Source organism: Ylistrum balloti, unplaced genomic scaffold (assembly GCF_031769215.1).
Source record: "Ylistrum balloti isolate Yb309-2 unplaced genomic scaffold, AGI_CSIRO_Ybal_v1 Utg370240, whole genome shotgun sequence".
NCBI classification, from domain to species: Eukaryota; Metazoa; Mollusca; class Bivalvia; order Pectinida; family Pectinidae; genus Ylistrum; species Ylistrum balloti.
Genome location: NW_026782195.1, coordinates 1070898 through 1097196, shown reverse-complemented (window position 1 = coordinate 1097196; position 26299 = coordinate 1070898). Strand labels below are relative to the sequence as shown.

The 26299-nt window shown below is 35.1% G+C and overlaps 1 protein-coding gene across 1 annotated transcript; it reads left to right on the top strand.

The window, feature by feature from the left end:
- Nucleotides 1-1520: 1520 nt before the first annotated feature.
- Nucleotides 1521-25331, top strand: LOC132552159 (E3 ubiquitin-protein ligase HECTD3-like). Its single transcript, XM_060216301.1, has 18 exons — nucleotides 1521-1965; nucleotides 3125-3270; nucleotides 4568-4799; nucleotides 5559-5677; nucleotides 5955-6068; nucleotides 6787-6875; nucleotides 7609-7774; nucleotides 8207-8288; nucleotides 10567-10643; nucleotides 11134-11292; nucleotides 12318-12486; nucleotides 13036-13158; nucleotides 13865-13954; nucleotides 16550-16753; nucleotides 17042-17171; nucleotides 18062-18215; nucleotides 20362-20430; nucleotides 21728-25331. The coding sequence occupies exons 1-18, from the start codon at nucleotides 1675-1677 to the stop codon at nucleotides 21810-21812; spliced, it is 2499 nt and encodes an 832-aa protein (XP_060072284.1). The 5' UTR covers nucleotides 1521-1674; the 3' UTR covers nucleotides 21813-25331.
- The last annotated feature ends 968 nt before the right edge of the window (nucleotides 25332-26299 follow it).

The window sequence follows — 26299 nt, the reverse complement described above, 5'->3', positions numbered from 1 at the left end:
TAAGAAGAAAAAATCCAAAAATATAATGTAGGTTTGTCATAATGGAGCTGTTTATGAATTTTAACCCCCACTTTACCCCCCCCCCCCCCCATAGCTAATGAATGGCTCAGATCTGACCTTAATTTTATGTCATATCATGACCGCCTAACCCCAAGGAATTCCTACACAAGAAATAAAAAATATCGGTCATGGCCGCCAGAAGGCCCAAATTGGCACTCCTCCTTTGCTAAAAATAACTGAGGGCATAGTCGGACAATCTGGAATAACTTCAGTAAATGGCCATAACTTCCATAAAATGGGCCGAAAGGAAACCTCATTCAAGTGCATTAGGTCACACTGTTACAGAGAAAGTTTGAGAAGATTTGATGACAAACAAGTGAATAGCAAAATAAATCCTCTCTACAGACGGACAAACAGACAAAGAGGACGGACGGTCAAACTAATTTCAGTTTACCCCTATCATTTTTAAGTCTCATAATGGCGGAGGTTGAGTTGCAGTAAATTTGCAAGTTATAACAAACTGGCACATTTGATTGGTGTGTTTTAAATAGCTGTCCCTTCTCTCAGCAAGGAAGTATTTAAAAAAACATGACTGATAAAAGGGGAAATACTAGGTCAGACATTGTCTATGTAAAGTAGAAACTCAAAGGCCAATTTCCTACCGGAAATCCCGGCAATTATAGATTTTCCAAAACAGAATACGTGCTGGAGGTCCTCTAGTTACATCTCTGATTGTAGAGTGGTTTAAGTCACTCTGAGTGGATTTCGATACGGTAACCGTGTCCTAGTTCTGAATCTCCATTTGAATGATGAAAACTATACGGAAATTACCTGAAAAGATAGTCCTTAAAGAGTAGGAATTTCGTGGTAGTTTATCCTGTTCAATCACCCCTTTCAACACGTAACCAACACAATCTTTTTTAATACTATATATCGACGGTATAATATTTTCTACATATTAACTAAATCTTCTTGAATTTATTTAAAGTTGAGTCTTGTTATGTATGTAATTTACGAGATTCCTATAAAACACGTTTTATTGTTTTTCCTGAAGTCGGTATGTTGCATTCTTGTCATACTTTTATTTTTGATTAAATAGATGTAAATATATGCTGAAAAATTAAAATATGTATATTTGTCTCGGTTATTTCGTTGTGCGTATCGATAAAAAAAAACTTTTGTGTGTGTGTGTGTTTTTTTTTTTTTGTTTTTTGTTTTTTACATCTGGGTTACAGAGATTTAACTGACTCCAATAGTATTCACATGTTTTATCTCAATAAAAAATAATGTCAAATATCTTTTTTTAGTAACTAAAAAAACTTGTTATATTCCATTTGTACCAGTGTTCTTTGCAAGCATTTTCATTTGGTAATGGTCCAAGGGAGGCAACCTGATTTTCGAGGTAATTACGAAACAGCGGAACTTTGAAAATAAACCAACTTTACATGTGAAAGCTACTTCCGGAGCAAAGACAGTCGAAAATGTGAAGTTGTCAGTGAAAGTTCCTTTCCAGTCCATAAATTACGTTGCAATGATTTCATGATGCAACTGCATTCAATCTGATAAAATCAGTGTATTTCATGATCACATTTGATGTGAAGGAATAATAATGACCGAGGAATTGTTTGTGATAGCCGACCTGGGAGTTGTCGATAGAGTGACGCAGTGAGAGACATGACTAATAATAATAGTGCATGGAATTCTAGGAAGCGCTTAGCGCGAATTCGATGTTTATTCGAATCTATTCGATGTTTCAGTGAAGGCAAGCCTCTTCCAGAATGTTTGTGTTACATTCCAGCCGAAGTTGAATACCAGACTCAACATAGAAGTGTTGTAAAGCTGTATCAAGATGTGCAAAAAAGCAGCAAAAAAGTGGGAGAAATTGTATTGACTAATGAATCTAGATTAGTAGTTAGTGGTGAAGAGTATTGTAATTCTCAAGGGAAATGGCTGAAAGTGAGAAAGGTAACTCGAATTGTTAAACAATTGAATAAACAATCGAAGAATGATAGGATTTGAACAGTGGTGTACCTGTAAAGGTAACACGTATATCAGTAAAGGAAAAAAAAGTTGTTTGATATCGAATGTCACCTTATCATGATCTTAGCAGATAAAGCTTGTAATCTATGTTGGATCAGATTGTTAGTTGGTGACCATATTTGCTGTAAATTGCATACCTGTCCAGGTATTTCATACCTGTACATGGAGTTCATAGTCTTCATCTTATACTGTTTTTGGTATTCAGTATTGTGCATGAAAGGTGGTAAAGGGACAGATGTGTTTTGTTTGCTTGTTTTTATTTTTTGAGAGTCATAAACTTTGTTCATGAAACTTAGGTCAATAGTGAGTGATGTGATGTAGGTACCTTTGACTGAAAATTTATGTCTCTAAAATGATAATTCAGTGTCAGTATTCATGTTTATTATGCTGTTATTGATATTTAAATTTTATTGACTATGTGCTCATTTTAGAGACAGAATGGAGATGTTCATAGATAAAAGTTGTAGAAATGCATCCACCATGGATGTGGTGAATCTAACAATTATTCCTGAATTGTACATAGAAATCAAAAGAAAAGCAAGTTTATTTGCCTACCAATCTTTTCAGACCTTATAGTTTGCTTATTTTAAGCCGTTGCAGTGTGATTTTTTTTTCTCTATTTTCTTTTGATCTGTAAGTCTCTGCTTAGGAATTCAATTGCATCGCCATTACCAGCTGTACTAATAACAGAATGGCACTTCCCAGTACTACCTGGAAACAGCCCAATTTTAATTTTCAATGCAATTTTCAAAGAAGCGCTCAGTGAACATCTCTCTCCTATCTAATCCACATTAAGCTAATTATTAAAAATGATTTTTTTTTTTTTGCCTGCCTACCTACCTTAATATTTTCAAATATGTTACAGGAAACACATATCATTTTTTCTGCCTTCAGTTAAACAAATTCATTCTTAAATAATTATCTGTAATACTGTGACAACTGATCCATGTACTTGTATATTTTCTTCGATCAATTTCAATTAATTAATCAATTTATGCCAAATAATCAATTAAGGGATTCTGAAATAGAATATTTTTCCTATATGTAATTATGTTCACAATTACACCATATGCTATTTTTGCAGTTCAAAAGTTGTCCGTCCAGTGAGTTTGTGACTTATGAAAATGATGCCTGGCTGCTCCAGTACAGCAGTAAGTCGGCCACAGATGATCCAGCTCTACAAATCATCCCCTGCAATAACCTTGATCATAGCCGAAAACGATCAGACAGGTGAGAAAAAGATATATCTTATAGTCTTCAAGCTTACATATACATGATAGTTTTTGTTGTTATATGTATGATGAAAAAATAATCATGGTTACAGTACATTTAATATCATAATTTGTACCTGTAGCTGATTCACAATAAATGTACAGTGAACTCCACATGAGATGGAGTTGACCATCATTTTTTCTTGTATATCAGTTTCTTGGTATAGAGGATTGAACCCAACACATCAAGGGAGACAATACCAACTAACACTTTATAGTAGAGATATCAAAAAATAAATACAAGGAAGTCAGGAATCTGTTTAACTGATGTGTTTTTGCACTTAGGCACAATAAAATAAATTATTGTTGGAAAATCTGATAAAACCAAACCATTGAAAGCACCAAAATTTTTAAACCCTAATCCAATGGCAAATTCTTATGCTTTGGCTTTTAAATCAAGGAATCCAACAATATAATCAATTATGCCATCCTCAATTTCTGATTTTCTTTTTAAAATTCAGGGGTTTTGCAATAGTACTTAAAGTACTAGTCTAGAGGTTATATCCATATTCTATTGCTATAATATCTATCACTCTCAATCCCTTTTCAATTTCCTCTTTCTTTGAGTTGAAATCATAGTTAATATTCTGTAGCTGTAAGTTTTATATATACTCTCTTACACAAGTAACTTGTACCATGTCACCATGTTAAGAAAGCCTAAGTGAGTACCTGTATGAAAATTCATTATATATAGGTAAAGTTGATTGGGTTCTTGAACAGGACAATGAAAATCATCCCTTAATACACAATATCTCTGTAAAGGTGTTCCAGTTGTTTCAGGGACACAAAGACAAAGAAGGAGGTACACAAATACATTTTGTTTGTCTCATGCTTGATTATAGGAAATATACAAAGTCATTCAGGGACATTAGTACATTTGTATGTGTCATGCTTGATTAGAGGAAATAGACCTAGTCATTCAGGGACATTAGTACATTTGTATGTGTCATGCTTGATTAGAGGAAATAGACCTAGTCATTCAGGTACACAAATTGTGTGCTTAAATGTAATAACAGTGTATTGAAATTGGACCGGTCTTGATTTAGCAAGTTAAGAAATAAACTGCATTAAATTACCATTTTTGAGTAACTGTACATGTAGTGCCTGTGTATACATTTACAACCTGAATTAGTTCATATTTATTAACATTTTTTTTCCAATACATGTTTTACTCTTGCATCAGTCATTTTTAGTAACAAATCTTATTCCCTTCCTGCTTCAGTCTTAATTTCATCAATAATGTATATCATATTTAGCTGGGAAGATGCAGTTGAGCAGCACTTTGCAGGCCAGTTCCTTACTCATCGAGTGCAACTCACCGACAGTGATCAGTCAGCCATGTCACGTCTGATGGAAATTCCAGCTGGCTGGACACTGGAGGGAGACGAAGAGCTGGTCAGACTTATGTCTCAGCACATCCCACCTGACAATGACCACTTGGGCAGCATCAAAAGTTTTGTTGAATCAGTAGACGTGTCATCCTGTTGTGTAAGTATTGGTTACTGAATAGATTTACTACCATATCTGTAATAAATCGTGTTCAGACATCTTTATATGTTTACTATGAAGATCTTCAGATTTCTTTACTCTCTGATTCTCATCTTGTGAAAAATAACTGAAGATAACTTCACCTGACACTTGTTGATAATAAAACATATGTCTGGTAGGTCATCAGGCAGAACAACAATTACAGAGTCCTTTACAGTAAATATATACATCATTTCAGGTATAAATAGGCCTGTAGCACTCCAGATAATTTGATTGTCTTTCATTTAGTCGTAGTGATGGCTGGCTTTGCCAGCTGAAACATTGTACCTTGTAGACCAAACAAATAAAGATGGCCATGTCATTATTGAATATTTGGGTTTAAATTTCCTTTTTTGTTTATGTTTATATTTACTTGGTGAGAAACTGAACTCGATGAGGTGTTCTCTCATAAAAACCATAATCTTCTACACATAGTATTGGATTGCCACTGAACTCTATGAATTCAATGAAAACCATTTTAATGAATAATTACTACATTTCATCAAAATGGTATACTTTTCAAATTGTTTCATTGGTCTGTGCCTTCCACAGACAGGATGTAATGTATGTCAATTATATCTGTTGTGTAATACCAGGTACTAAACACAAGGGGAGACTTGTGTTACGGTCTTATTTTATCTTTTTATGGAAGAGATAGAAAAATGATCATTTTTAACTGCTGAATTGATGAAGTGTTCAGTAATAAACCTTAAACTTTAGGATGATGAGGCTGGTCCATCTTGTCTGACTGATGCTGACCCTGATACCTACTGGGAGAGTGATGGTAGTCAAGGTAACCACTGGATCCTTCTCAAGATGAAAAAAGGAACTGTAATTTTGTAAGTTGTAATCACATGTCAGTTTATGTCCACACCAATATATTTGTAAAGTTTTAAAGAAATATTCTTAAAGGCAAAACTTACCGGTACAATAAAATCATTTACCGATGAAGTATCAATGATCTTTGAATTATTATGTTTTGAGTTCAATTATACATGTAAAAAGAACACATAACTTCCCATACTTTCAGGTTATAGAATGCTCTGATGTTGAACTTATGACATATTCGCGATAGTTGGATATTGTATAATGCATGTACCTGTTTATGTACAACAGAAAACTACAGTTAACTCTGGATGGTTCTGATGACAACTACCTTCCAGCCCGAGTGACAGTACAGGGAGGCGAACACGAAAACCTGTCTGTGCTGCGGTCACTGGTCATTGATTGGTCAGTTTTACTAATTTGTTAATAGGTTTACCCTTAGTCCTCAATGTCTGTGTAAATACAATACAACAGTGACCACTGGTCAGTTTATGATATGGAGAGTGCTAGTATGATAACTTTTGTACTTACATGTGTTAGTAATAATTCTTTTCAAATTCTACATTGTGACTAATTCAGCATTTTTGTATGTTAAGCTTCAGTTGGTTAACAGCAATGTACAGAAAGATTTCATTAAGATGAAAAAAGATACTTTTCATTTGAAAAGAATAAAAAAGTTCAAAGGCCAATATTTATTAAAGAGATCACTTCCCTTTTGATGGTTTCTGAAAAAGTATGGCACGTCTGCAATCTTGACCCCAACACTACCCAAAATTATAGACTTCAGTATAAACTTCTATGGCAGGTGAACAATTCAGTATACTATATAGTTTTGACCAAAAAAATACTTTTTATTAGTGTGTAAAAAGTGATTTTTTTTCCCTGAAAATGAAGAAGTGTTTTTCCAGTATTTCAGAACACAATCTTTGCCAATTTATTCAGGTACTGGATGCTGTAAATTTTAGTCGGAAAAAACTACTGCATATTTATATTGTGTTATAGCTCAGTTTCAAATCTCTAACTGTGGTCATAGGACTCTACCCAGTATGCTATTTCGGGTATTTTTGGTTTTGGGTGATATGCTAAAACATTTATGTTTAATTTGAGACTTTTTTTATTCCAGGGAAGTGAAAGATGTAGAGGATATAACTGTATTAGAGAATATGACCGAACATTTCCCCGTCATTATGATCCTCATCAAAGAGTGTAAAGGTGAGAAGAAATTTCAGCTTAAAAGTTCACTCAGTTTAAGGTCCTCCTCGTTACATGGTTTCCTACCTGTGACTTTAGAGAGTTTTACCTAAATTGAAAATTGTATTCCTAGAGTGGGATAGATATATTACTTGATTAGCTTTCAATAAAACTGCGGGTATATGAGTTGGATAAATATATTACTGGGATAACCCTTAATTTGGAATACTTACGTGGGATTGATGTATCCTAAGAATAGCCCTTAACTGGGAATATATGAAAGGGATAAATATATTACTGAAATAGCCTTCACAAAATGTGGAGTTCTGAAGTGGGATAGATAAATTACTGGGATAATAACCCTTAACTTGGAAAACATGAGTGGGGTTAATATATCATTTGAATTGCTCTTAATTGGGAATATATGAAAAGGATAAATATATTGCTGGAAGAACTGTGAATGAAACTTGGAATATGATGTGAAATAGAGGTTTCTGTGGTAAAAAAATCATGGGTGCTTCTATGTATCAGATTAACTATGATTTTATTTCAAATTTGATTGTCAGAGATCTTTAAATAACATTCAAAACTTATCCTCTTGCCTCAGATAATGTTTCAACCACTCTTAAAATCTCAATCAACATCACATTTAATAGACTACATAGGTCACCATACTTTACAAGTTGTGATATTTTGGTATTCTGTATTTCTTTGATATTCTGTGAAGATTTTCAATAGTTATTCTTGAATTCAGCTGGAGGTATTGACACAAGAATACGTGGCATCAAGATATCTTCATCAGAAGGTCGTTATCTCGGATTTGATAGAGACTTCTTCAAGGGAGAGAACTTAGTTAGGTATCCAAAACTGGAACCCTATCCTCCAGATCAGCTGTACAGACGGTCATTACTTCTACAAAGGTAATATGCAAATCAAAAACTTGCAATGTGATATTTTGGGGTAAGTAGTAAGGAAAGATGTTTGCTGTTTCCTTCATGGATTGGCAGGAACAAGATTATTTGAATACTGAAGACTACATATTTGTGACAATGGTGAATCTGATCTCCAACAATGACTTGTCTTCATTTCACTCTCTCAGGTGGGGGAGGGTAGGGTTGAGAATGGGATTTACTATACTTTATTGTCAGCTTTTTAAACTGGAATAAGTTTCATTATGTCTCTATGTTATATCTCCATGCCATATCTCCATGATTGATAATTCATGATATACAGCAGATTCTACACTACACAGAGTAATTACAGTCAGTTGCTATGTATACATGTAGATCTGGTTGTAAAGACATAGATTTATTCTGTATAGAACCTTACATAAGGACTTTTTTATGTTGCAGGCTGATGGTGATATTAGACAGTGTTTTACCATATATAGTACCTGCCTGGGAATACTCTATAGGATCTTACAATTCATTAGAGGTCAGTATAGAGGTCACAATGTGTGTACAGGGAATACTCAATCTAGGTCAGTGTAGAGGCCACACTGTGTGTACAGAGAATACTGAATCTAGGTCAGTGTAGAGGCCACACTGTGTGTACAGGGAATACTGAATCTAGGTCAGTGTAGAGGTCACAATGTGTGTACAGGGAATACTGAATCTAGGTCAGTGTAGAGGTCACAATGTGTGTACAAAGAATACTGAATCTAGGTCAGTGAAGAGGCTACACTGTGTGTACGGAGAATACTGAATCTAGGTCAGTGTAGAGGCCACACTATGTGTACAGAGAATACTGAATCTAGGTCAGTGTAGAGGCCACACTGTGTGTACAGAGAATACTGAATCTGACAACTCATTAGAGGTCAATATAGAGGTCACAATTTGTGTACAAGGAATACTGGATCTTTCAATCCATTAGAGGCGAGTGTAGAGGTCACAGTATGTGTGTACAGGGAATACCCTAGGCTCTTATAACTCAATAGTAGTCAGTGTAGAGGTCACAGTATGTGTGTACAGGAATACTCTAGGCTCTTATAACTCAATAGTAGTCAGTGTAGAGGTCACAGTATGTGTGTACAGGGAATACCCTAGGCTCTTATAACTCAATAGTAGTCAGTGTAGAGGTCACAGTGTGTGTGTACAGGGAATACGCTAGGCTCTTATAACTCAATAGTAGTCAGTGTAGAGGTCACAGTATGTGTGTACAGGGAATACCCTAGGCTCTTATAACTCAGTAGTAGTCAGTGTAGAGGTCACAGTATGTGTGTACAGGGAATACCCTAGGCTCTTATAACTCAATAGTAGTCAGTGTAGAGGTCACAGTATGTGTGTACAGGGAATACCCTAGGCTCTTATAACTCAATAGTAGTCAGTGTAGAGGTCACAGTATGTGTGTACAGGAATACTCTAGGCTCTTATAACTCAATAGTAGTCAGTGTAGAGGTCACAGTATGTGTGTACAGGGAATACCCTAGGCTCTTATAACTCAATAGTAGTCAGTGTAGAGGTCACAGTATGTGTGTACAGGGAATACCCTAGGCTCTTATAACTCAATAGTAGTCAGTGTAGAGGTCACAGTATGTGTGTACAGGGAATACCCTAGGCTCTTATAACTCAGTAGTAGTCAGTGTAGAGGTTACAGTGTGTGTACTTGTGTTTAGTGTTTTTATTTGGGAAAATGGAAAGCTTAGCTTAGAAGGTATACAATGGTATTTTTTACACCAGCTTTTTATAATACCTTAATTTCTTTGTTATATATCTAGCCTATTGATGTGTCTATGACTTTTGCTGTATAAGACTATGTCCTTGTGTGATCTCCATTATTGGGTCTGTCTCTGAGATCTAAAACCTGGTTGTGAAGAAAGGTTGTTGGTATTTACGAAGATTAGGCAGATTGACAGAATGAAGTAGATTTTTTTATGCTGGAATGTGACTAAATATGGGATGGTATTGGTCAGTAGACATTGTTGTAAGCAAAGAATGTACTAGAGTTACTATACAAGAAATGGAACCTAATTTTCGACAGAGTTCTTTTTACTACCTTATCACGTGTTAGACTTTTGGCAGTATTTATTATGAAGTATTCCAGGATTGATGAGATTTTACATACCATTGCTGGTATTGTACTTGATCCAATATAGGTAAGTTTGCAACTCGATATTTGTGTGAAATTAGCTGACAAATTTATATACATGTATACTGCTTGTAACCTGCTTCAGCTTGTTTGGTGAAAATTGTAATGGTGATTGTGACAACTGTACTGTGATAGCAGAGTATCCGGTTCTTGTTATCGTAGTAATAGGTTGAAATCCAGCATACCCAAATTCTTATACAAACTGCACTTATGCATTGATCAATATTTTAGAATTAATTTCCTGGTATACAGTATGTAAAATCTTCACAAGAGTACTGTATGGCTCTGTAGAGACACGGCATTGATCTGTAAAAGTACTGCTAGAGTACTGTATGGCTTTGTAGAGACACAGAAGGATTATGTAAAATCATCACAAGAGTACTGTATGGCTCTGTAGAGACATAGAAGGGTTATGTAAAATCATCACAAGAGTACTGTATGGCTCTGTAGAGACACAGAAGAGCTGAAATAGTGGTTAATGTGCTAAATATTCAGACTTTACTTTTTGTATTGTTACATGTTATGACCAAACTATCTAAGTTTGTATGTTGGTACCTTAGATGTCAGTACAACAAAAGTCATTTAATTATGTGTTTGTAGTAATTGTGATCTGTTTTCTTTACAGCTGGTGAGACAGCTTTTGCCATTATCAAAAAAACGCCTTAATCTCATAGAAACTTTCATCAAGGAATCTTCATCGGAGTAAGTAACTGACATTCATCAAACATCTCCAAACCATTTTTTAGTCCTTTTATATGAACATGATTTCAGATTGTACTTTTAGCTTGTGACAAGTACTGTGTTTAACTAACATATATGGTTCATATATATGAACATACAGGTGTAAATGAAAGCCTATTCTTTTACTTGTAGCCTAATTTTTTACCTTTCCTTTAACTTCACCTGTCAAACTAGTGAAGATAGCCTCTAACCACACCTAGATATTCTTTCTGTTACTTTGAAAACTGAAAAAAAAAACGTATTAAACAGTACAAGACAAGCTTTACAAAAGGCCATGTTAGTGTGTCTGTTGAGAATGTATTGTTTCTTTACTACGTCTAAGGATTCATGAGGGATATTAATAACAATAATGCTAAGCTAAAAGCTTCTTGGTCGTGAAAGATAAAGGTAAATTTGAAAGGTGATTATTCACACAAATTGTTATTAAAACAAAATGTTTTTGTTATTACAGACGACCAGTGGAGATTCCGAAACTATTTATAAATCGCCGAGCAGCCATGGAGCACCGATGTAGTGCGGCTCAGGATTCTGACTTCAAAAACACAATTTTTATGCAAATTTATGAGGGTCTTAAGCCTAGAGACAGAACATCAAAACCTTTAAATTATAGGTAAAACCCACCACTAGAACCTGTATTTCTCGAATACCACCTATTTGTCAAACGGTTTGCTCGCTGTTGACTGTGTCCTTATATGTTACCTTTTGTATAACCTCAGATTCTTTGAACCATTATTCCTCCAATGCCCCACATTCCTTGAATTAATTTATATTCCTGCTGTTTCACAATCATGGTATTTCCTTCCTTTATTCATTGGACAGCTGTCACACTTGCCAAATTTACCTGTATCATGCATGACTACATCCAACTTTATAGAAACGGTTTTGATCACAACCTAATGTTTATACAGGTGTCTAGCAGAACAGCAGATAATTATGGAATTAATATGACTACATCCCTGGTGCCATTTGCAAGATAATTTTATTGTTTTATTAGGACATTTCTTATGAATTTGTTTTTGAATTCATTAATTGGACATAGAAAATTCAACTGTTTTTTATCCCTGTATATAAGCGAATTTACCGACTAGCACAAAAAATGCTAAGTTTGTGCCTCAAAAAGGCTATGTTAGTGCCACAAAAAAGGCTATGTTAGTGCCACAAAAAAGGCTATGTTAGTGCCACAAAAAAGGCTATGTTAGTGCCACAAAAAAGGCTATGTTAGTGCCACAAAAAAGGCTATGTTAGTGCCACAAAAAGGCTATGTTAGTGCCACAAAAAAGGCTATGTTAGTGCCACAAAAAGGGAATAACATTTTACTTGTATCCCAATAATACAAGATAAGGAGTGGTCAGTGATCAAGTTGTTTATCAACAACATATTTAGTGATCGACTGGACTTACTGTGTAATATTGTTGCATTGTGTATAGCTCTTTAGACTCGTTTGCTTCAGTTGTAAATTTTGTCTGTCTGTTCATCCTTTATTCAGGATCTTGTAATCTTAGATGGCTTCTATGGCTTCTGTCTATCAGCCTTAACATTGAATAAGGAAAGTTGTTGAAAATCTTTGAGAAGTAATATGGAGCTGCTGTATTTCAGAAATTGTCTGAATTGTATTTTTCTAATTTATTTATTTAGATGGACGTCAAGGTATGAACAGTGGTGGGAGTGTAAGTTTATGTCAGAGGGAGTGATTGACCAGGGAGGAGGATTCAGGGACAGCCTATCTGACCTGGCCGAGGAACTTTGTCCCATGTCAGCTGATAAACCTCTCCCTTTGCCTTTCTTCATTCGAGCTCCAAATCAGGTAAATGTCCTTGAATTCAAAGAGGTCCTAATCAGGTATCTATTATCAATGTGAAAATACACAGAAGTCCTTCTTTTTTTTTGCTGTAGATTATTTTTAGTTGCATGTTTGAAGGTCAAGTGAGGTTATGCCATGTCAACAGGACTTGTCCTATCCAAAGTGGTAGAGAAACAACAATCTTGAATTTGATTTTTAAAAGTTTATCATTTTTTCTTGAGAGGAATTTTCAAATTTCATATAATCATGAGCAAAACAAAAGCAAAAACAGAGGAAAGAAGGAAGAAGATTCAACTTTTAAAGAACAAATCAAAATCAAACAATGATGGTTGCCGAGATCCCTCTGGGATATCTTGTTTGAAAATGATGGCGAATGGTTAGACTGTTGTCATTACAGTAAAATATTATCTTACATTTCTATGTACATCAATCACCAGCCGTATCAATCTTCTTCCTGGTTTATCAGATTTGTGTTTATGAGTTTTTGATTTTAGTTTGATGATGTCAATGTGAAGGCTCATTTTAAGAGATGATTTGTGTGTGCTATTTAAGTTGCGAGATGACTCAAACGTAAACAAGGATGTGTATATCCCAAACCCTGCCTGTAAGGAGTTTGCCAAGTATGAGTGGATTGGCCAGCTGATGGGAGCATGTCTTCGTGGCAAAGAGAATCTGGTGAGTATGAGTGGATTGGCCAGTAGATGGGAGCATGTCTTCATGGCAAAGAGAATCTGGTACCATTTGTATTGTGTGAAGTGTTAACCTCATGATAAATGTGTTGCCCATTTCATCTACTGAACTTCCATATTTGGAGCAAGAAATACAAATCCAGTTTTTCAGCAGAACAGATAAAGAAGATCCTGGATGTGATAGATTGGTAAATGCAATAAAAAGCATCTGATCAGAAGTAAGATTGTCTAAACCAATCAATCATCATTTGATGAACTAATAGACAAAGCTTAGATTCTGGATTCTGAGTAAGTGGGTTGCTGATATCAGGCTCTACAAAGTGTGTCAAAAGAAATTACCTTGACCTTTGTTTAAGGTCATGGAGGTCACATTATAAATTATATTTTGAATGAAGTAAAAGTTTACCATATGTCGGATCATGGGGATGAATTTTGATAAAACATTATCAGTCATACCAGGTTTATTGTACTGTTTCTTTGAAAAATCTAAACTGTTTTAGAAAACTGAATTTCTGTTTTATAGATTATATTTTAGTTATCATGAAAATGCCCACTGAGTCTTGTGTCTTATCTTGTGTTAAGTATAACACAACAGTTTGATGACATTTTGATCTGAAGCTGAGATAAAATGTAGTTGTGATTAAGATAGAAGTTAAAAGGAAAGACTGTGAGCAATTGCTTGTATTTTACAGATCCTAGCTTTCCCATCCTTTGTATGGAAAAGGTTAGCTGGAGAAACAGTGTCTTGGTCAAGAAACTTCAACAGCGTTGATGCTGCAGAGGTAAAAATCACATCTTTCCTATATTTCCTATAATTATGAGGTCTTCAATGAAAATGAAATGTTAAAGGTCACACTTTACTGCTTTGATTGAGTGAAAACTGATAGCATTAGTTCTGTATACTTTAGATTTGCAGTTTGGTCAGTTTCTTAGGCAGTCAGTTCTATAGAATGCAAATATCCTTTTTATGGTTGAGTTTTGCTATGATAAAAAAAAATGAAAAGGAAAAAAAAATCCAACATATTTCACTCTTAATTTCTCAAGCCTGGATCTGTTGTCCATCAGTCAATTTTAACTGCAAATCGCTATTAGTCATGAACTATATAGAAAATGTTAACCAAATTTGGGGAAAGTAGGACATAAGAAAAAAAAACCAGGTTAAACCTTCACATTACTTCTCCTTTTGTGTTAATGAAAGGATTTAAACCCACTTTAGAGAGACTCCATTTTTTTATAAACAAGGGATATGGTTCCTGGGGGCAGAGGGTGGGGGCAGAGAGGTCGGGCTGAATGAGGGAAATAGAACAAATTCATTAAAATTCTTCTTCTGTCTTAGGAAAACCAGGGTTTTGTCCCAATGTAGTTTGAAGCATCCTAGGGTGAAAGTGACTTTCATATAAATGACTTGACTGATCCCCTTGACACAGAGGGATTCTCCTTTTTCCTTTCTTTTGAGTAAAGCCATTTCAGTCAAGCAAAGCCAGTTGAGCAATAAATACCCTATAGGCCTCTTTTTAGCCCACCATCTATTCAAATAGATGGTGGGTTATTCAAATCGCCCTGCGTCCGTGGTCCGTGGTCCGTCCATCCTTCCGTCCGTCCGTCCATCCGTCCGTAAACAATTCTTGTTACCGCTATTTCTTGGAAAGTACTGGATGGATCTTTCTCAAATTTCATATGCAGGTTCCCCTTGGTCCCTAGTTGTGCATTGTACCTTTTTTGGACTGATTCGAATTCAAGATGGCCGACAGGCAGCCATCTTGGATTTTGGAAGTAAAAGTTTGTTACTGCTATTTCTTGGAAAGTACTGGATGGATCTTTCTCAAATTTCATATGCAGTTCCCCGTTAGTCCCTAGTTGTGCATTGTACCTTTTTTGGACTGATTCGAATTCAAGATGGCCGACAGGCAGCCATCTTGGATTTTGGAAGTAAAAGTTTGTTACAACTATTTCTTGGAAAGTACAGGATGGATCTTTCTCAAATTTCATATGCAGTTCCCCGTTAGTCCCTAGTTGTGCATTGTACCTTTTTTGGAGGTGGCCATGGCCATCTTGGATTTTGGATGTAAAAGTTTGTTACCGCTATTTCTTGGAAAGTACTGGATGGATCTTCCTCAAATTTCATATGCAGTTTCCCCTTAGTCCCTAGTTGTGCATTGTACCTTTTTTGGACTGATTCGAATTCAAGATGGCCGACAGGCAGCCATCTTGGATTTTGGAAGTAAAAGTTTGTTACTGCTATTTCTTGGAAAGTACTGGATGGATCTTTCTCAAATTTCATATGCAGTTCCCCGTTAGTCCCTAGTTGTGCATTGTACCTTTTTTGGACTGATTCGAATTCAAGATGGCCGACAGGCAGCCATCTTGGATTTTGGAAGTAAAAGTTTGTTACAACTATTTCTTGGAAAGTACTGGATGGATCTTTCTCAAATTTCATATGCAGTTCCCCGTTAGTCCCTAGTTGTGCATTGTACCTTTTTTGGACTGATTCGAATTCAAGATGGCGGACAGGTGGCCATCTTGGATTTTGGAAGTAAAAGTTTGTTACTTTTCTCAAATTTCATAAATTTCAGGTTCCCCTTGTCCCTAGTTGTGCATTGTACCTTTTTTGGACTGATCTTGATTTTGGAAGTAAAAGTTTGTTACTGCTATTTCTTGGAAAGTTCAAGATGGCCGACAGGCAGCCATATTGGATTTTGGAAGTAAAAGTTTGTTACTGCTATTTCTTGGAAAGTACTGGATGGATCTTTCTTAAATTTCATATGCAGTTTCCCCTTGATCCCTAGTTGTGCATTGTACTTTTTTGGACTGATTCGAATTCAAGATGGCAGACAGGTGGCCATCTTGGATTTTGAATGTAAAAGTTTGTTACTGCTATATCTGAAAGTAAGTACTGGATTTTGGATCCTATTTCTTGATATTTCACAGATATATTGGTTTCCCGTGGTCCCTAGTTGTGCATTGTACCTTTTTTGGACTGATTTGAAATCAAGGTGGCCCACAGGCAGCCATCTTGGATGTCGACAGTAATACAGCACAAGCATATTGTCCATTATCCACCTGTAACTGACTGCTATCTAATAATACTTTGGGATCTTTTTCAAATGATATTTGCTAATAGGTGCTTAATAAAAATATCTTGTGCCATCATTGAGTACATTCAATGAAGACCAGTTCATGAACATGTACAAAACCTGTAACACACAAAAAAAAATAAAACAAATCTTCAAGAACTGAAAACAGATCCTCAAATGGTGGGCGCCAAGATCCCTCTGGGATCTCTTGTTATATGTGTAATTGTGTAGGTAATGTTGATAGTGTATGTTGTCCTTGGAGTTTTGAACAACTTTGTTTTGTATGTATGCTGTGTTATATAGGTGACACTGATAGACGATATGGAGACTACAGACAAGGAAAATTTCCTTATCTTGGGTCGTACTTGGAGCACGGTGCTAAGTGATGGAACTATGATCCTGATGAAAACCGATGACAAAGGAAATCCGTTAGACTTGATGTTTGAAGACCGCAAAGAATACTGTGATAAAGTGAGAATGATACGCATGGCTGAATCTGATGAACAGGTAAACAATATGAAATATATTCATGATTAATGATGAATTTAGAGCAATATTTCTGCAATTTGTATATCAAATGTTTGACTGAGGAGTCCTGGTAAAAAGTTAAACAACACAGATTGTGTGATATCAGAGAAAGCAAAGCTGAAAGAGTCCATATAAGGCCAGATTTGATGTCTTGGCAGTCGTTTAGTTTGATTTGAATAGACAGACCAGGAACTGCATGAATTGAGTAGGCCTGTTGTGTTTACTTTTTCTGTAATCTTTTTTTTCATGATGAGATATATGTTGTAGCTGGAGGCCATAAGGAAAGGCTTACTTAAGGTGGTACCTCAGGCTGTGCTCGATCTGATGACTTGGCAAGAACTGGAACACCGAGTCAGTGGTGACCCTGACATCTCAATAGAGGATCTAAAACGCTCCAGTAAGTTCTATTGACCTTCCATGATCAGTAAATATTGTTCTTATATAAAGTCCCACTGTAAATAGTGTTATAATGTAGAGCCACACTTTAAATATAGTTAAGATGTCGTAAAAATTACAATTTAAATGATTTTAAAATATTGTGAAAAAATCCCATCGTAAATAGTGTTTTATTTTCCTTGAAGACATTACTCCTATTTAATGTCTTGGCAGTATTCAACCAAATTTGATCTGAAACGTTATTGGGGGTTGGTTCAGAAAGTTGATTCAACCCCAATAGACAGACCTTGAGATGGGACCCTATAGTGGAAGCCGGTTAACATTTTGGTTTAAAATGCCACTCTTCCTTAATGCTTGAATGGATTTTGATGACATTTGATCTGGAACACTATCAGGCAGAAGAGACAATGGTATCAAACAAAGTGATCCTGAGATTGTCCTGACCAAATCTTATCTTGAGTTTGGTCTAAGATAACTCATCTTGAACAAATATTCTTAACTACTTCTCCAGAACCTAGTCTAAACTTCGATATGGTAGTCACAGTAGCCATTTTGTTACATGGTTGTGCATCTGCTTTTCTTGAACACCACCTGCCATTTATGAGTTTCTAATACTTTCTAGTGATGTTCAAAATTTGAAATCATCAGATTTGTTATACCACAATCAGAAAATGGTGGGCTGTTCAAATTGCCTTTTGTCCAAGGTCTGTCAGTCTATCGATTGTCAGATGACCGTTACTGGCCATGGCCCTTTTGTTTACCCGTATGTCAAGATATCAGCTGAACAAAAACCCTAAAATGTTTGTTTGTTTTATTGATGAAGTGACGTTTCAGAAGTAACAACAAACAATATTCTTGTAATAAATGAAGTTGATTATCCTTGTTGTACAGTTCGTTATGATGACGTGGAAGAGACAGACACCCGAGTCAAGTACATGTGGGAAGCTTTGAAAAACTTTTCTAATGAAGATCGAAGTCGCTTTCTCCGCTTTGTGACAGGTAGACGGCGCCTTCCTGCTCCAGTACACATATCTTCTGGGAAAGGGTGAGTATCACAGCACACCAGACTGTTAATAAGGTTTCGATCAGGGTAGTCAAATACTGATTCAGTATCAGTGAAAGTACTACTAAGTTTTAGAAAGTCAGTTAATTCCTTTTGAAAACCTTGAGATAGCTTGTAGCTGATGTCCACTGTTGTCCGTTAATTACTTGTGTAAACCTTGAGTTAGCATGTAGCTGATGTCCACTGTTGTCCGTTAATTACTTGTGTAAACCTTGAGTTAGCATGTAGCTGATGTCCACTGTTGTCAGTTAATTACTTGTGTAAACCTTGAGTTAGCATGTAGCTGATGTCCACTGTTGTCAGTTAATTACTTGTGTAAACCTTGAGATAGCATGTAGCTGAAGTCCACTGTTGTCTGTTAATTACTTTGTAAACCTTGAGATAGCTTGTAGCTGATGTCCACTGTTGTCCGTTAATTACTTGTGTAAACCTTGAGTTAGCATGTAGCTGATGTCCACTGTTGTCAGTTAATTACTTGTGTAAACCTTGATTAGCATGTAGCTGATGTCCACTGTTGTCAGTTAATTACTTTGTAAACCTTGAGTTAGCATGATGCTGATGTCCACTGTTGTCCGTTAATTACTTGTGTAAACCTTGAGTTAGCATGTAGCTGATGTCCACTGTTGTCAGTTAATTACTTTGTAAACCTTGAGTTAGCATGAAGCTGATGTCCACTGTTGTCAGTTAATTACTTGTGTAAACCTTGAGATAGCTTGTAGCTGATGTCCACTGTTGTCCGTTAATTACTTGTGTAAACCTTGAGTTAGCATGTAGCTGATGTCCACTGTTGTCAGTTAATTACTTGTGTAAACCTTGATTAGCATGTAGCTGATGTCCACTGTTGTCAGTTAATTACTTGTGTAAACCTTGAATTAGCATGTAGCTGATGTCCACTGTTGTCAGTTAATTACTTGTGTAAACCTTGAGATAGCTTATAGCTGATGTCCACTGTTGTCAGTTAATTACTTGTGTAAACCTTGAGATAGCTTGTAGCTGATGTCCACGGTTGTCAGTTAATTACTTTTGGAAATCTTGAGGTAACTTGTAGCTGATGTCCAGTCATCCTTGATACTCCAGGGGATACTATCATTCTTTGCATCCCCAGAACACTTCATGGTAAAATTGAATGCACAAACAAAGTAATTTGATTGGTCCAGAGCAAGTTCCAGGAAAAACAATAACTGACCATCCACAGGCTGATATGCTTTTTTCACAAAGGGCAACACCCAAGTTCAAAATTGCAACCCAGAGATTCATTTGAAAAGAATCAAACTAGTCTTGCCCACAAGGTGTTGCACATGAAACCTTCAATTTTACCATGACATGTTCCAGGTCTGCAGAGAGCGATAATGATATATTATAAAAAATTATACATTTCATGCATCTTTAATTAAATATCAATATTTTGTGTTCTTGGTTTTTTACTAAAGAGGCAGAATTCATGAAAAATTTACTATTTTATAGTCCAAATTATCAGTGTTACCTCTGTCCTGGTATAGATATGTAACGAAATTATAAGAAACAAGTTAATTGTGAGATATACACAAGAATAAAAGATATATGTAAGAGAAGATTGAAACTTGAATAGTAACCTGAATGTCATCTTTCAAATCATGTACTTGAGAATTTTCTAAAATTATCAGATAAATAAAAATTATGAAATTTCATTGAATTATGAGGCTAGTGCCTCAACAAGATTTCGACAATTCTTTCGATAACTTTGGATTTGTTCATTGACTTCCTTGACTTCACTGACGAGTCCTACAAGGAAAAATTAATGGTATGATACAGTTAGATTCATTGTTTGGCTGTACTGTATCTAACTCTTAGTGTTAGAAGATATTCACTTGTGTGTTTTTTGAACAATCTTCCACACAAATAAATGAGTATGGAGGATATTACACCAGCAGGTTACCAAGATTGTCTACTGGTTTTATGGCACTTTCAAATCAAGTCCCACATGCCGTAAATGGAAAACTTCACTGAATGTTTGATGCATTTATTTAATAACTCTATCAGGACAGTCATGTTGATATTTTTGAAGTAACATAGCAAATGTATGGTTTATGTGAAGCTGCTCTAATTACTTTGACCTAAAACATGTATTAACAACATCAATATATTACAGGGATTCTGTTGACTGTTTACCGGAGTCATCCACGTGTGCAAACACTCTGTATTTACCTAACTACACAAGGTAAGTGTATGTTTGTTGTGAGAGGTGTAAAAGGAATAGAAAATCACTCATGCATGAAGAGTTAAGGGACATTAAATTCTCGGTATGTTAATACATGAATTTCAGCAAGTTACTGCCGCAGAGGGAGAGAGAAAATCACATTTTCTATAAAGTAATTTAGGGTAGTTTGTCAATTATTCAATATCCACAAATGCCTTGAATCTGTTGACATTAATCATACTACACAAACTAAGGTATAAGATGAGATAAGACATTATTGGTTTTGTGGTTATTTTCACTTTTGTATAATATTTATTGTAAAAATATAAATGTCATCTTTATGTTTTGGAATGTTTTTATTGTGTCAGTTTCATTGAAAAAACAATTATGATCTTATATCTGGTAAGTTAGTTTGTTAGCATGCATTACAGAAATGGCATTCCGTGATAACTACCACTAGTTGTATTGATTACAAATATCATAGCTTGTGAGTAGGGTTTATTTCTGTAATTTGACAGTACCTTGAGTCCATAATAGTTACAACATTTTGTTAACAAACCTTACAGATGACCAGCATACCATATATATCTCTCATAGGCCCCCATCAAAAAATAAAATTGTCTGATAATGTTGAGAGTCCTTCCCTTATTTTAACTGATAAAATGCTCAGAGATATTTGAGGTGAGACATAGACCATAATCTAACTGTGTTCTGTTAAACCTCTACCACGAGATTTCCTAGTCAGACAGAAAGCAGTATATCCCCATGCCTTCCACTTAATTTTTTAATAATTATATACAATGTTAGCAGCATGACTTGTGAAATAAGACTTAACTGTTAGTTGCACTGCATTCTTGAATACAAAAACATTATCAAAAAAGAAAACTTCACTCACTTTTGAAGATCATATTAATGGTAAGCATATTTTTTCTTCTTCCTCTTCCTCAAAAAATGATTGAGGTCAAGTTTTTGTTTGGTTCTATCTGATCAACTCCTTATTTCAAGAGTTATTGCCCTTGAACTGTGAAAAATTTCTGTATGTTATCAGTTCCTGCTGATTATCACATGGCTGAATAGAGCTACTAAGCTAACATTTGATGTGTAGTTGTATCATGAGAAGTATTAGGTTATGGTCAGCTTAGTAGGCTTAAATCCTTCAACTGAGAATTTTTTTAACATTGTTTGTACCGAGTCAGCTTTTAAATAAATTAACTTTGTAGATTACTTCTATTTTGGGTTGGATTGTTGCTGTAGAAAATTTTCAAGTAGGAAACTCAAAACTGTACCTATATATTGTGGTATTTTTTTTTGTTTGAAGTGCCAAGATTGCCGAGGAGAAGTTGAGATATGCATCATATAATTGTATGGATATGGATGCTGACGTAAATCCATGGGACGAGTGATTATCGGTGACCACCAATCTGTGATGTCTTCATCTGTTCATTAGTGACTTTCAACCAATAAAAACTCATACAAACTCTGTGATTCATTGAAACAGACATGTTCATTGTACATTTTTATAACTCTCTGTGATTCATTGAAATGGGCATATTCATTGTAAGTTTTCAATAACACTTACAAACTGTGATTCATTGAAACGGAGGTGATCCCTAAAGAATATCGGAGATGGAGGGTTTGACGACCATGTTGGTTACAAAACTATGATGTGATGAGTTATAAAAAAACTAAGCTTTGCACAGTTTGCTTATTACCACACTGGTTTGCTAGAAGATTGACCAGAACTACAGGTGAAAATTTGATTTGTAGCTTGGCATAATTATAGAGCTATTTACAATATCTCATCAAGAAAAATTCCGCAACCGTTTAATTTTGTATGTAGATAATTCAAATATTACTGATATAAAGGAAGACAGAAGGACTTAATATAAAAAGGAAGACAGAAGGACTTAATATAAAAAGGAAGACAGAAGGAATTGATATAAAAAGGAAGACAGAAGGACTTAATAGCTACTATTGTGTTAAAGGAAGGTTGATTCAGTAAGGAGGAATATTTTAGAAGACTGATATCGCAGTATCGGTAGTCTTACATGTAATCTCCTTGTGAATAATAATCTTTCATCTCTCTGCTATTCCTCCGATTATTCTATCTATCAGAAGATAATGAATAGAATTGAAATTCCAAATCAGAATATAAACCCACAATGCATCCACAAGTAATATTCTTAGGAAAGGATATACTCAAATAATAATAAAAAAAACAACTCAAATCACACCAATCAATGGTAGACTATAATGTTTCAGTATCTAATGAACACAACCTATTGTCCTTTACAGTACCGTTCTTGTTTTTTTTTACTACTTCCAGAAAAAGAAAAAAGATGAAAATACAGCTACCCAACCTGTGGAAAGCTGTTTTATACCACTGTATTAGTTGATGATATATATTAACACACAGCCTCCACCCCTGTCCCTACCTCCACCAAAACAGTGACTGATTTTGTGTATTGTTTCATTTTGTAGTTTCAGTATTTTAGAACACTCTTAATTCTCTCAATCTCCCACAGATAACACAAGACAAAGGAGACTCCATCATGAAGCTTGTCAAACACTGATCTTTGTGAACTTTTGAAGTCCTCTGTTTATCTGTAAAAAAAGAAACCTAACCGCAAAGATAAACAGTTCTACACTAATTAACTTAAAACAGAGAAACCAGCTTACATATAACCTGACTGCTTTACATAGAGGTCAGCAACTTTTTCAGTTGATAAATGATCCAGCTCTTGTCATTTTGTGACCACAAATGGTGTTATTGTTGGCCTGGACCATAGCATGTCTAACCAATATTTTTTTAAACCATAACACCTTCCAGGTATTGTAGAGCTATCACAGTTGTAGGCATGATATTGCGTATTTTTGCTCATTTTTCTTACTAATATAAAATTAGGAACGAAGTTGTAGTCAACAGGAGAAATGAATTTCCATTAAAGTGTTTTGAGGTATATGGAGAAATAAAGACGTGGAAATATTCCTGTCATTTTTAAAACTGCTGATTCATTATCAAAATATTTCAAGAAGGACCAGTCAGTCATAATGTCATACCCATGGCTGTTAAACATTTCTCATTCTGCCGAAAAAAAACAACCCTCTAGGGTAGGATGAATTTCCAAATATATATGTATGCATGCTAGCTTACTGTGTTTGCAAGAAATGAAGCTGCTTACATAACAAAAATACCTGCTGTAGTTTTAATTTTGCCAATTGCAGTGTTAAAAAACTTTGTACTGTAAACTATGCCAAAAATATATGTGATTTTATGTCTCTTAAGAATTGAAAGTTTGGCAAAAATGACAATTTTTTATAAGGCCGAAGAAAAAAGCTGTGGCAATAAGTCCTGTATGCAGTAATATTGCAAAGTTGGGAAATATATGATACTGAACCGCCATTCCATACCTAATTACTCAACATAAGTTTCTTGATAGAACCTCTACTTGTTCAGTGCTTTTTTAACCAATGCTGAAAACAGGGCCTGTATATTCATGAAACCATTCTCATGCTCAAGCATAGATTTTGACTTTTTTTTTATAATTCGCCTAAATTATATAAAATAATACAAATGTCAAATATAAACATGGAATATAACTTTGACTTGAAGTCCTTTTCTAAATTTTTTTTTTAAAAATCTTTGGCAAAATCAGCCTTATTTATTAATTTTTCACTTAAACAAGCTAGAGCACAACATTCATGTTTGAGCATGAGAACCGTTTCAAGAATACCGGCCCAGGACTTTTTACATATATACTAAAGAGTCTATTTTTGTAACTGATGACTTTTCTTTACGAAAAAAGATGTGCAGTAGAGTAAAGTGTGGTCAGATATTAGGTTTTGATAAAAAAAAAATTAATATTCCTACACAGTAAATAAGGGTAAATACACCAGAGCTTATTCATTAGCTCTTCATTATATCCAGCTGTTAACACTGAGTTAGTGTTCATGTATTGCATCAAAAAATAATCCAAACCAAGATTTTTATCAAATCCCAATGTAACCTCAGTAGAGTGGATGCTTTATAGCAAAAAATGGTATTTAATATGTAAGAATGTTTGTCCATTTAATACTGATAGATCATTGTAGTCGTAAAAAAAATCATTATTATCTTTTTTTATGACTTTGAGGAAAATTCACACATGAAAGAGTCCATAATATTAGTTAAAAATTCAAATGCACATAAGATACTAACATCAACTTTGTAAACATGATAAGGTGCTAAATTTGCCAGAGAGTCTTTTTTTTCCTACAAAATACCCCCAGAACTGAAAAGTTCTATATATGTTTAAGAATTTTGCTACATCTTTTCATTCCGTGCTCTCGTTATAGGCACAGATATTTGAATTCAGTTACACCATATTTGGAATTGGTGTATTTGCTTGATTGGGTATGCTTTCATTTTAGAATATATATAACTTATTTATGTAGTTACATATGTATTAAGGTGATAAGATCATGATTATGGTAACTAAATTCAAACAAGAATATACTCTACTCAATATATAGATATCAGCACACTTTGATAAAAATCTGATTTTGATATTACTATCTTGATTGAGATTGTACAATTACACCAAGTAGAACCATCATTTAGTCTATTTCATGTTAAAAACAGAAATATCCTAATTCAGAAATATTCCATTTACTAAATGTATCCTGATATTATACAGGACAAAACAAGATATAGAATTCCTGACCCTCTCACAATAATTGTCCATTCTAACATTCTATCGATTTTTTTTTATATCAGTCAGGAGACGACTTTAGACATTTGAAAACAAAGTTGATGGAATGTCAGAAAGCATAAATAATGTGGGATACATGTTTCTGTCTAACAGCAGGACATACGAGCTCTAAACAATAATATATGTGTTTATATAAGAAATATAGTAAAATGACGTAAATTTTATTGAATATATTCAATAAAAAAGGGGAATTTTTTTAAGAGTTCTGTTTTTGTGATAAAGATAGTATACATTACGATATCAGAATGTGTACTTCTTTTATTAAACATATTGATGAAAAAACCCAGGGTTGATCAATAGACAGGAAGGTGTTCATATAAATATTGTTAAAGGATAGTATAAAATAGTATCAAACCGAATTCAAAATCGATGAAATCCGTACAAAACGGGAACAAAAGCAACTACATTGTTTTGTAAAAGAAGGAAAAAAGGATAAAAGTTGTTATCATCCGCGTAGTTATCAAATACTACAATAACCCACATCCGTATAAATGCTTACTTTTTTATCCACCAGAGCGCCATATATTGTCCTAACTTACGTCAAGCGCCATACATTGTCCTTACCTGCGTCAAGCGCAATACATTGTCCTAACTTACGTCAAGCGCTGTACATTGTCCTTACCTACGTCAAGCGCCATGCTTTGTCCTTGCTTACGTCAAGCGCCATACATTGTCCTAACTTAAGTCAAGCGCTGTACATTGTCCTTACCAACGTCAAGCGCCATGCTTTGTCCTTACCTGCGTCAAGCGCAATACATTGTCCTAACTTACGTCAAGCGCTGTACATTGTCCTTACCTACGTCAAGCGCCATGCTTTGTCCTTGCTTACGTCAAGCGCCATACATTGTCCTAACTTAAGTCAAGCGCTGTACATTGTCCTTACCAACGTCAAGCGCCATGCTTTGTCCTTACTTACGTCAAGCGCTGTACATTGTCCAAACTTGCGTCAAGCGCTGTACATTGTCCTTACCAACGTCAAGCGCCATGCTTTGTCCTTACTTACGTCAAGCGCCATACATTGTCCTTACTTACGTCAAGCGCCAAACATACCTTACTTACGTCAAGCGCTGTACATTGTCCTTACCTACGTCAAGCTTCATGCTTTGTCCTTACGTCAGGCGCTGTACATTGTCCTTACT

Bases quoted from the DNA above. Each gene is read 5' to 3' on its own strand.
- LOC132552159 (XM_060216301.1), top strand. From the start codon at position 1,675: ATGACTAATAATAATAGTGCATGGAATTCTAGGAAGCGCTTAGCGCGA. The intron at 13,955-16,549 runs GTAAAAATCACA...TGTGTTATATAG, and splicing joins ACAGCGTTGATGCTGCAGAG to GTGACACTGATAGACGATAT. The intron at 18,216-20,361 runs GTGAGTATCACA...AATATATTACAG, and splicing joins CACATATCTTCTGGGAAAGG to GGATTCTGTTGACTGTTTAC.